At 35.1% G+C, this 12,733-nt stretch overlaps 1 protein-coding gene across 1 annotated transcript in view; it reads left to right on the top strand.

The window, feature by feature from the left end:
• TBC1D15 (TBC1 domain family member 15) overlaps window positions 1–12,733 on the top strand; it is a 76,157-nt gene that overhangs the window by 20,314 nt on the left and 43,110 nt on the right. Inside the window, exon 5 of the mRNA XM_044679565.1 lies at window positions 8,229–8,439. Within this exon, the coding sequence (XP_044535500.1) occupies window positions 8,229–8,439 (211 nt within the window). The remainder of the gene's footprint in view (window positions 1–8,228; window positions 8,440–12,733) is intronic.

Raw genomic sequence — 12,733 nt, 5'->3', positions numbered from 1 at the left:
AAAAAAAGTTGTTAATTTGCATTGGTAAAGAAAGTTTCCTCATCCAGAATTTTGCTTTACCAAATCAAATTTCAAATCCATGCCTTATCCCTAAAAGCTGAGGCTACAAAGACAAAAGGAAACAACCCCTCTCAATCAACTTTCATTATGAATCTCAATAGAGACTGATTCTGTCCAGTTTCTTTCATTGGTTTTGCTACTAAGACTTTTGGAACACCCTTTATATAATTTCTGCTTCAGTTTTGTCATCTTTAAAATAAAAATATTATTTGTATTACCCTCTTTATAGCATTGTATCAGGGAATCAAGGGCACAGTGGACNCCTCTCCCTCTCCCTCTCCCTCTCCCTCTCCCTCTCCCTCTCCCTCTCCTTCTATATACTGAGCTAGCTCTAAAAGTGGGGTGGGGAAATCAATTCAACAAAACCGACCAACACAGTCAATAGTTTTTGTGATGATGAATCTATTTTTTAAAAAAAATGTGTTAACTGTTTTTTTTTTAACTTAAGAATATTTATTTGAAACTTTAAAGTGCTTTTTTAAAAAAAAACCCTTACTTTGTTTTAGAATCACTACTTAGTATTGATTCTAAGGCAGAAGAGTGGGAAGGAGTAGGCAATTGGGATTAAATGACTTTTCCAGAGTCACATAGCTAGGAAGAGTCTAAGGCCAGATTTGAATCCAGTCTCCAGGCTTGGTTCTCTCCATCCACTGAGCCCACTGACCTGCCCCATTTTTTTTCTTGTTAATATTTATTATTTTTAAGGAAGTAGTTAAAGAGTTTATTTTTTATTTTGCCTATTGCATATTTCAGATCATTAATAAGGTGACTAGATCCTAGCTGAGATATTCTTACTATATTTGTAGCATATACTTTCAGTTAATATTAAGAAATTAGTCTGATTTTTTTTAATATATGGATTATAGAATCAGTTTTGTTACTTAGGCTGCAGACAAAATTATTTCTAATGAAAATGGTTATTTGTAATTAAACAGACCTTTTGGGTGATAATCAAGCTCTTGTTTAGAGAAATCAGGAATATGATTTGTGATTTTATAGTTCTTATGTACAATTTCTTACAACATTCTACCTCTAATGCTAGAGGAGGCTATTACTAAAATTTTAGAATTCCAAGAAAAGACAGTTAAGTTAGGATTTTGGCATATGATCCATGAGGTGATGATGAAACCGCTGGGCCAGACCAAAGAAATTGGTTATACCTATGAAATTAAGTAGTGTTGTAAAGTGTTGACTATTTTTGATAGACCTTGTGGGAAACTGAAAACCAAAGACTGAGAGACTGGTTAAGATAAGGCAGTTATTATTATCATTATTCTATGCTTCTTGACTCAGGAAGAGAAGAAAACAATTTGAAATACATTTGACATTAATACTAATAGGCTATACTTTTTTATTAGATATATAATTTAGGAAAATCTCACTTATGCATTGCAGAGGTACCTACAAAAGGGAGGGACCTTTATTCTATAACTAATAAAGGTCAAGAGACCCAGAATAAAATATTAGTTAAACATTAGGAATAAGAGGTTGGTTCATATTTTGTTCATAGCACTAAAAATACTCTTTTTTCACATTTAAAAAATATGTTAATGCTAAAAGTAAAGGTCTGTTTTTTCAAACCTTTAAATTTTTTTCTAATACTCAAAAATCTTTTTATTTTTCTTTCCATGTCAGTTCTTTAGATGTCACATAGACCTGATGACATATTAAGTACATTGCATATCATTACCAGTATTTCTCTGCATATTTCTGTAATAGCAGCAAAGAGAAAAAGAAAAATAACTACTTTTTCCCCCCTCAGTACTCTTCATAGGAAAAGCAACATAAATTATGATCTTGAAAATAGTACAAATTTTTCTTTTTGTCCTTCCAGCTGTTGTTAGTATGCTAAGTTGCAGATTTATATTTCTGTTTAACTTGTTCTATGCTTATATTAACTGTTTTTCCTGTTCTCTCTCTTCTAATTTAATGTAGTGAAATGTAACAAGAAGCATTTAAAAATATTTATTATATCATCTGCCTTTGTTCCATTAAGTAGGGAAATAAGCCCACTTAAAATAATATTTTCTGATTATGGGACAATATTTTTCCAATCTAGCTTTGTTTTGTTAGTTTGAATATTTAGCCTTTTGGAGATTTAATTTAGCTTCTTTGTTATTTTGACATTACTGATGCTTCTTTGAAAAATGTGGATCCTGACAGTATGGATTTTTGTTATCCTTTTCCTTCTGTAGGTTCCTATTTTTATTTACCAAGAGGTAGGTATATTAGTTTATTGGGGGAAGGATTGGTGGATTTCCTTCATTATGTTCTGAGTTCTATTACAATTACTACTCCAATAAAATTTTGTGAAAATGATACCTATGTGAAAATAAACCATGGACGTGGAAATTAGGCTAGTTAAAAATCAGTGTGAATAAGTCATAATTTGGTGACATGTTGGACTTTCTGGAGTTTGGCATTTGACTGAACTCTGTGAGTTGGTGGAAATTATGAGGCTTTTATAGGGTGTCTTCATTTGTGCCTGAGAATATTTATGGATTTCATCTAGATTCTTCAGGAGTTTTATATTAACTATAGAAGCCATAGTCCCTAGTATTCCTATTTTCCTAGTTTGTTGCCTTTTGGTTCATTTAGTGTAGCTGATAAATTCAAGAAATATTTATTGAAAGTCCACTGTGAGCACTGTGCTAGGTACTAGGGGAGTTACACTGAGTTTAGGCAAGTTGTGTCCTCATGGTGCATACAGTTTAAATAGAGGGTTATCATATATACAGACAACTATAATGGAAGTAATATGACATATTGAAAAGAGTGTAAGCTCAGGAAACAAGCTGGGTTGAAATTCACCTCTGAAATTTAACCTGTGTGACTCTGGGCAAATCATTTAAACTATGTTTCCCCATGTGTAAAATAAGAGGGTTAAACTAGATGATCCTTAAGATCTCTTTCCAGTTTAACATCTGTGACATAATTTAAATGTAAAATAACACATAAGAGGGGAGAGCATTACCAGTGGGAGAAATCAAGGAAGGTGTCATGTAAAATATGTCATTTGAATTGAGATTTAAAGAATAACTAGGAGTTTAATAGGTGATGAGGGGAGGAAGTCATCCTAGATAAGGGAATCAGAGGAACAAAGGTACAGAAATGGTAAATTAAGAATGTATTTGGGAAACAGAATAGTCTCAGTTTGGTTGGTGCCTAATGATTGCTTGTTGATTTATTGGAGGACAATAATATTGAATGACACTGCAAAAGTAGGTTGTATCAGATTGTGAAGAGCTTTGAAAGCCAAAGAAAAGAGTTAGATCTTTGTAGGTAGGCACTAAGGATCTTAGGAGGATTTTTGACTACAAACATGACATGACAAGATGCATTCAAAAAGATTATTCTGCATTGGCATAAAGACTTGATTGGAGTAGAGAGTAAAAAAAAGCCAGATTGAATGAATCAAAAGCCAGAATGAAGGCTGTCAGGAGAAATACCAATAATCTCAGATATGTAGACGATACTATGATGGTAGTTAGTGAAGAAAAATTAAGAAGCCTCTTGAGAGTGAAAGAACAAAGTGTAGAAGCTGTCTTGAAGCTTAACATCAAAAAAAACTTAAAATCCTGGCAACTGGTCTTATCACTTCCTGACAGACAGAGGGAAAAGAAATAAAAGCAGTGTCAGATTTTATATTCTTGGGCTCAAAGATCACTTCAGATAGCATCTACAACCTTGAAATTAAAGACATCCCTGGGAAGGAAAGCTATGGCAAGTTTGGACAGCATGCTTAAAAAGTAAAGACATCTTACTGACAAAGGTTCATAAGAGTCAAAGCTGTGGCTTTTCCAGTAGTAATATTTGGCTGTGAGAGGTGGACTTCTGAATTGTGGTGTTAGCGAAGACTTTTGAGCCCTTTTGGACAGCAAAGAAATCAAATCAGTCAGTACTTAAATTAATTCATACCATTCACTTGAAGGTCAAATCCTGAAGCTAAAGTTTATGGCCACATAATGAGAAGACAGGACTCAATGGAAAAGACTCTGATCTTGGGAAAGATTCAAGGCAAAAGGAGAAGGGGATGGCAGAGGATGAGATGGAGAGAATGTCATGGAAGCAACAAACATGAGCTTGGACAGTTGATTTTGGGGGATAATGGAGGATAAAAGGACTTTGTGTGCTATGGTTCTTGGTGTCACAAAGAGGTAGCCATGACTGGATGAATAGTCCTAATTGGTGCTAATGAGAGTCTGTATTAGGGTGATAGTGTGGAGAAATAGGTAAAGTGCAAAGAGATGAAATTGATAGAATTTGGCATTTAGTTGAATTTAAACTTTAACACTTGAGGTTTTTTTTTTTCCAGCACCTGAGTTTTGATCATGAGAGATTGTCACTGACAGAAATAGAAGAAAGAGTGAATTTAAACAGAAAATGCTTCGTTTTGGACAGTTCAGATTTGAGGTGCTGGTGGCACAACTAGATAGAAAGTGCCTGTAGAAAGTTGGGACATATGTGTTTAGAGATCAGAAGAGGGATTAAGACAGAAAATATGAATTTGGCAGTCATTTCTATAGAAGTTAGCAGTTGTAAGGGGTGAAAAGGGATTTTTATGGGTTCAATATATTAAAAGGTGCTCGCCAGGGAAAATTTCCCCAATTAAGGAATAACTTCAAGTCAAAATTGACTTTTATGTTGATTTATTTATTTACAATTAGGAAGGTTGAAGGTAGGGAGATTGAGAGAGAGAAACTCTGGCCCGGACCAGAGGCCTGAACCAGATAAGAATTTAGAGGCCCAGCAGAGGAGCACGGAGGTTAATTAAACAAGATTTCTAGCCACAAGGCCTCCTCCAATAAGAGAGGCCTCCTTGAAGCTAGAGCCTCCAGAAATGCCAAGGGAAGAGAAAGAGAGTCAGCCTAACTTACCCACGTGACAAGTCAAAGGGGGCAGTCAGAGGTCCCACCAGAGTCTCAGCATTCCAACACTCCTGCATGAACCAGAAGAGATCCTCACCAGATGCTGTCTTCCACCCAAGACCCCAGCTGACTGAGGACCTTCTCCTTTTAAAGGGGTCACTTATGCATCACTTCCTGTTCCTCCCTCCTAATTTGCATGTCCAATCACAATAGACAATTCTCATAAGACCACCTAGGGGGCGGGTCAGTTGACTCTAGCACACTTGGGTTATGAACCTCTCAGAATTAGAGATGTTCTAACCTTTGGTGATTAAATCCAAAGATGGGCAGTGTAGACTTAAATCTAATTATCACACAGTTGAAGTAATGAGAATGAATCAGATTCAAGGAGAGTGAGTAGAGAGAAAAGAGAAAAGGAGTCAAAGACAGAAATTTGAACCACATGCTCTTTAATGAAAAGGGGATAAAATGATGATTCCATAGGAGACAGGAGAGTAAGAAAGGCAGAAAAAGGACTAAGACAGCGAGATCTTTGAAGCCAAGTTAGGAGAAGATATCTAGAAGCAATGGTCAACAGTGTCAAGGTATCAAGGAGGAAGAAGCCTGAAGAAAGCCATTGGATTCTCTATTAGTAGGTTAATGGTTTCTTTCAGGAGAGCATTTGAAAGTGGAAGTTAAGTAACAGTTGACTAAAAAGATATTGGGGTCATGAGAAAATCCAGTTTAGGTGGATTATTTAGGAAGTTTAGCAGTAAAAGGATGAGAGAGGTAGAAAAACAGCTGAATGGGCTACAGCGGTCAAGGGAAGGATTTTTTAGAATTGGGGAGAATTGATTATGTTGGTAGGCAGATGGAAGGCAGCAGTGGAAAGACCTATAAGATGGAAGGAATCATTATTGGAGCCAATTTCTGGAAGAAGTGATAGAGTATTAAAAAGAGTGTAAAGAGATTAACTTTAGGATTGTGGATAGTAGATAAATACAGATAAATCTCTACTAAAAGCTTCCAGTACTTAATTGTGGAATGGAAGTGACCCAGGGCCCTGCAAAGCATTGTCAGGGATAACAAATTCTAGCAAGTCCTGCTTACTTTTTAATATGAATTATTAATGAATTAAGACTTTTATTCAAATAAGCTGGATACCAATTTTAAAGTCCAGCCCCAAAAAAACCCAGCAGCCTTGAAACAATTACTTTTTGGTTTTTGAATTTGAATAACATGATATTTCTTTGTTTACTGAAGTAACATTAAGGTTATTTTTTAGTTGTGTCATTTGTTAAGAGTATAAGACTTTCCTCGGCATCTGGCACAGGGTTTGAGTGTTTCCTTAGTGCTCAATTGATGATTGTTTTTTGGAGTGGAGGTGATATTTATAAACCAAACAACTATTAGGAAATTTTTCTGTCAGGATCACATTTATGAATCTGTTTTACTTATATTTGAATTGTCTTAATTTATTGCTTTTTTAATAGGACATATTTTTGAATATCAGATACTTTTTATGTCAGTTGCATATTTCTTATTTCCTAGATGGTACCCAGTATTACGCTATTAAGTAAGAAACTATCAGAAAATTCTTTAATTTACATCTTGTTGATAATTTTATTGTGAAAATGAATAATTTGATAACTTTTTTCATGTCACTATAATGTTATGAAAATTTTGAGAGGAATGAATAAATGAATGAAAAAGCATTTATTAAGCCCTTACTATGTGTCAAGCCATAGTACTGACCTGGCAGGAAAGCTTTCTCCCCACTCTTCTCCATAGCCCACTTAAGTACCTGAGGATCTGAAAAAACAATTGCCATCAGCTATCCTATTCCTTCAGCCCCCCACCCCACCAACCCCTACCAGTGTCTTCCCCTCCTCCCTTGAGAGTGTCACCCTTCTAGTTGAGCAGGACATAGCCAGATCATCTAGAAATTCTGTTAAGATAGAAGATTTCTAAGCCTTATTACCACCCTGCCATTTGTATTATAAGACCTCCAGGGTTTACCATCTTCTCTGCCTATACCCATTCCACACCTGCCGTTACTGGGTAAGGACATCTGGATCATGCAAGTGTCTTTGCTACTGAACCCCCCTTGGTACTTCTGGCCTTTCCAACACCCCTGAAGCTGAACTCTCATATAAGTTATCTCCAGCAGTGTATGTAAGTGCCTGGAGAGCAGAGCAGTGACTGTGCTGCCTTTCTTTTCTCTTTCATTCATACTTTCTTAGAATTTTCATAAAATGATAGTGATCTAAAAAAGTTTAATATAGCAAGGTATTATCTTTCACAATAGAATTACAATTAGAATGTAAAATACATTTCCTTGTACCAACATATTTCTAAATACTTAAGACTATGTTATCCTCATGTATATACATATGGATGATGTAATTATTGTCCTACTTAAGTATTTCCCAGCCCTTTCCATTTATAGTACTACACCTATACATTTGAGGTGAGGGGATAATTCATGTTTTATTTTATTTTTTTTTTAACCCTTTCTGTCTTAGTAGCAACTCTTAAGACAGAAGGGCAAAGGGTTAGGCAAACAGATATAAGTGACTTGCCCAGGGTCACTCAGCTAGGACATGTCTGAGGCCTACTTTGAATACAGATCCTCCCAACTCCAGACCTGGATCTATCTTCTCTGCCACCTAGTTGACCTTATTTCAAACTTTATCATATAATAATAATTTTAGAGTTGTAAAGGCTTTTATGATTATCCAGTCAAACTCTTCCTTTTCCCTTATGAGAATACTGAGGTAAGAGAAGTTATGACTTTCCTAAAGCCATATAACATAGTTAGTGGTGGCACATGGATTAGAATCCAGACCTCGGTTCAGTTATTTGCCTGCTTACATCCTTTATCATCCTTCAGAGTATAAGTATTCTCACACTGTGTGTATGTGATTCATACTAACCATTATTATTCAGTGCAATTACTCTCAAGGGACTTAAGGAATCTTAATTTCAGATAAAGACTTAATAAATTTACTAGAGTGCCAGCAACAGATTTGCAAATAAGTGCCCTAGATTTTTATGGGTGATTTTGTAGAATGTGAAGAGGAGGGAAAATTATTTGAAATAAGAATAAATTAAAAAATTTTTAGTCCTGGAGCAATCATTATGAAAATTTACATAAGAACAAATATCTTGCACTATTCACTACAGGTGGGAAGGCATAGAATTTCTTGTTATAATGCATATGGATGCAGACAATTTTTATTAGGCAGTCTTGAGGTGGGTGATTAATACCTTTTTTAAAAAGGTGAACAAAATATTATGGCATAATTTTTTGTTTTTAAGATGCTCCAAGTCATACGAATGGGAAAAGCAAATGGTCATTCCTGTTCAGTTTGACAGACCTGAAGTCAATCAAGCAAAACAAAGAGGGTATGGGCTGGTCTTATTTGGTATTCTGTCTAAAGGATGACGTCGTTCTCCCTGCTCTTCACTTTCATCATGGAGATAGCAAACTACTGATTGAATCTCTTGAGAAATATGTGGTATTGTGTGAGTAAGTATTAAATTATTTTATATCTTTTCAAATTGGGCTATTGCAATATAATTATAGGCTGAAGTATTCTCCATTTTTGTTATCTGAAGCCTGTGTTGCCTAAGCATTATTGTATTCTTTTCCTCTGTTACCTTGATGTTAGTCATGAATTCACATCATATGCTTAGTATTTTAAGTTTGTATTTTTATGCTTATTAATTTAATGATGATAAATTGAAACATTTTAAAAGAATAGCACTGAGTTTACTATAACCATACTGCAGTGCCATAGCTTATTGAATATGCTATTGTTTATTCTACCTTCCACATTAAACATGAAATCTTACATTTATTTTTACAAGTGTAATGAAATGCCAAAGTTTCTAATGTAAGAAATAGCCTATTAGTCCTTATAGTAGAAGCTTATGTAAGAGGATTATATATATGAGTCCAGAAATAATCTAGATAGTGTATTAGTACCTTGGATTTTGCATAGCACTTTTCTCTAACATTGTTTACCATCTGTTTCTGAGATACCTTTGATTGTCCATTATTGTTAGTGACGAATAAGTAGGATATAGTCAATACTTTTGAATTAGAATTCATGAGGGAGATGGAATTTGAGCCTGGATCCAGAGATTGTGAAGCAGGTCAGGGGAATGGGACTAGAGAAAAAAGTGGTACTGGTATAATATAGCAGTAGTCTAGAACCTGGGAATTATAATAATAATTGATATTGTGATTTTTGAAACTTTCATTTGATCCTTAAAATGATGTAGTGTGGCTAGTATAGTTATTATCTTCATTTTACATACACGGAAACTAAGGTTTAGAAAGATTTGATGACTCACAAAGCTAGTAAGTTGGGAGAGGTAGAATTCTTTTCTGACTGTACTCTTCTGTTTTTTTTGTTAGCAAGAACTCTTTATCAATAATTTATCAATAATTTATGACATAAAATAGAGTGAACAGGAAGGAGAAATGAAATTAGATAGACACTGAATTGAACCTCATGAGAGAAAGTTGTTATTTCCTAGTGTTATGTTCTATATATAGTGGTATCAAAGCAATGTTATTGAACCATTTATAATTTTAGTTTCTTCAATTTAGCAGAAGTACCAAGGGTATAACTAAAAGAGAAACGTCCTAGGAGCCAGGAAGATCAGAGTTCAAGTTCAGTTTATAGCACATAATAGCTTATGACCCTGAACAAGTTACTTAACCTCTTAGTGCTCTTGGCAGCTCTCTCTCACTTGAAGTTGAGCCAGCCAGCATTGGCAAAAGGAATTTTGTCCTGCGTGTTTTTTATGCTAGAAAAACCCTACGCCTTGTCTCAAGCACTAGTGGCACAGTATGCAAGGTGGCTAGAGATCTAATTTTGGAGACAGAAAGGTTGGGAGCAAGTCCTGCCTTTGACACAAATACTGCTGGAACGGCCATGGGCCAGGCCGCTATTTGAGATAGAAAGTTAAAAGTGGTTTGTAGATTTGGTTTTGAGGAGGGAGTCTCTACGTTAGGATTCTTTCCCATGTGTAAACCACAGATCCTGCCTTCCCCTCTTGCAGGAATTAGGAAGACTTGCATTCAAATTCTGCCTCTCATACTTGTTAGCTGTGTGACAGTTTCTTAATTTATAATACTTGGAATACAACTTTTAGGATTGTTACTGGGTTCAAGTGGTGATATGTAAAACGTTTTGTAAACTTTAAGTGCTACATAAATATTAACCATTGCTATTAATAGGTAATATTTATTTATTGCTCACCCTTTGTTTCATTGATGAGAAAAGGTGCTAAAATGGCAAAAATTACTTTATTCTCTTTAGAATCATAACTTATAAGATCTAGGAATATTAGATTAGGAGAAGTATCTATTTTACAAATTCATATAAAAATACTTAAGGGTTTTTGGTCTAGAGATAAAAAAAACTATTCTACTTTTAAATAACCTACTATTTACATAGCACTTTAAGGATTTTATAAAGTACTGTTTTTACAATCCCTGTGTCAGGTAATGAAGTTATAATTCCCATTTGACAGATGTGGAACATGAGGCTCTAAGAGGTTAAATGACTTGCCCATGGTCATAAAGCATTGTGATCTAGTAGGAAGAGCACAGGATTGGGAATCAGAAACCCTAGAACCATGTTGGCGATCCTATGGCACACGTGCTGGAGGGGACTCTCCCCTCCCCCGCTCCACATGTGCCTGAGGAAATTCCTCACATAACACACCCCTCTGCCCAGCAGCCCAATGGGAGCAGTTCCTTCCTTCCCTATCTGGGGTAAGGGGCAGCTTACATGTGCGTGAGGGTCGCAGTTTGGGCACTCAGTCTCTACAAGGTTTGCCATCACTGCCCTAGGGTACGATCCAAACTCTGCTGCTTGCTTTGTAACCTGGAGAAGATTGCTTACCTCCCAGTGCCTTGGCTTTCTCATCCATAAAATGAGCTAGTTGGACTGATATTGTATAAGGTATCGTCTAGGATAGGACAGTTTTTAATCAATGGCAAGATTATAAAATATACAATACATTTTAGAGTATAAGCCCTTGGTGAGTAGAGATTGTTTCATTTTTCTGCTTATGTCATCAGGACATACTCAATGGCTGATACATAGTGGTCACTTAATAAATGCTTGCTGATTAATTGATTGCATGCTTTAGACAGTAAGTAGATGTATTAACATGCAGAATTTTCTTTGATATTTGTTGTTTTTTGCATAAGAGAGTTTGGAAATGTAGACTATAAATTTTAAGACTTCTTTATGTTAGGAAAACCATGATTTTCCTTGGAGAGTAAATAACCTTTATTTTCCAGGTTTTCTGAATAGCTGGGGATTAATTTTGAATATCAGAATTTTAAAATTTTTAATGACTTGTTTATATAAAGTTTATAAAATACCCTAGAACAAAATCAGAGAGTGAGGAGAGACAGAGAGAGAGAGGGTGTACGTGTGTGTGTGTGTGTGTGTGTGTGTGTGTGTGTGTGTGTAGGATGTGTTTATTGATAAGTAGAAATGATTTGATTTTTTTTATGACTAAAGGTCAGTATTATAGTACATTTCTACCTTTTTTTGAGGTGTTAAATAGTTGGAAAGGCAGTTGAATAAATAGAGAATTGGTCCTTGAACTTGCTTTTGGTGTTATCCTTCTTTTTGGTCATTTATTTTCATCTTATGAAGGTGAAGTGAAATGTGTACCTGGATAATAACCTTGGAGAGTGTGACATGGCTTCCTCTCTGGAAACTTTAATTATTAGATTAGAGAAAGTCTGAAATAGCCATCTCCCATGTACCTTTTTTTACTTTCCAGAAAATTATATTCTTATTATCAGTTATGTGCTTTATTTTGTCAGTACCATCCAGAGTGTTATCTATAATTTATATCTCACTGAAAAAAAATTAACATAGGCATCTCCTCAGGAACTTGTGCTAATTCTTGTGTGCTATTTATCCTGAGTTTGTCCATGGGATGTGATGGAGTAGTTTGATAACTTGTTCTAAAATTTGCAACTTCTTCATGAAAAGAAGATAAACTTTTATAGACATACCATTAGGTCATGCTTTTCTCCAAATTCTTCTTTGTACTTTTCTTTAAGCAGAACTCAGGTACAAGCAACACACTATTATTATCGGTTTAAAAGTTGTTAAGTATAGTATTTATACCACCTACTAACTTTTTCTTGAAATTTTTCTATAAAATTATTTACTATTTTGAAAAACATTCTGATTTATTGACTGAATTAACAACAGCATAGATAGATATTAGGAGAATAAGATAAATATTACAAGAAAACAACCTCTCTTTAGAAAGAGGTCCTTTATTATTGAATGGCTGTTGTGTTTGAACATGATAACATTGATACTTTCTTTGGGGCCACTGAGATTTAAATAGCTTTAACCCTCTTCACACACAGGTGAGCGGTGGTTAAGGGTTTGATGTGCCTTTAGCCTGACATAGTGCAGCTTTAGGAACTACTAAGATATATCTTAGATGACTTAATATGACTATCTGCCTTCCCAAAATGGTGGTGGTGTTTTTTTAATTGTCAGGTGTGTCACTGCTTACTGCTGCATTTGATCTCCATCATTTATTTTCTTTGTGAAACAAAATTTCAGAGTTGGAAGAGACTTCAGTGGCCATTTAATTAAAAAACAAATGCCCAACAAATGGTGATCCAACCTTTGCTTGAAGACCTCCAATGGGAGAAACCCACTACTTCCCACACAGTAGCCCGTTACACTTTTGGATATCTTTAATTTTAAGCAGTGTTTTTTCCCCCCTTATATCAAGCCTGAATTCTCTCTTATAAAGTG

The sequence above is a fragment of the Gracilinanus agilis genome, chromosome 5 (genome assembly GCF_016433145.1).
Source record: "Gracilinanus agilis isolate LMUSP501 chromosome 5, AgileGrace, whole genome shotgun sequence".
Classification (NCBI taxonomy): domain Eukaryota; kingdom Metazoa; phylum Chordata; class Mammalia; order Didelphimorphia; family Didelphidae; genus Gracilinanus; species Gracilinanus agilis.
The sequence above is the reverse complement of the archived record's forward strand: the minus strand, read 5'-3'. Positions and strand labels throughout refer to the sequence as shown.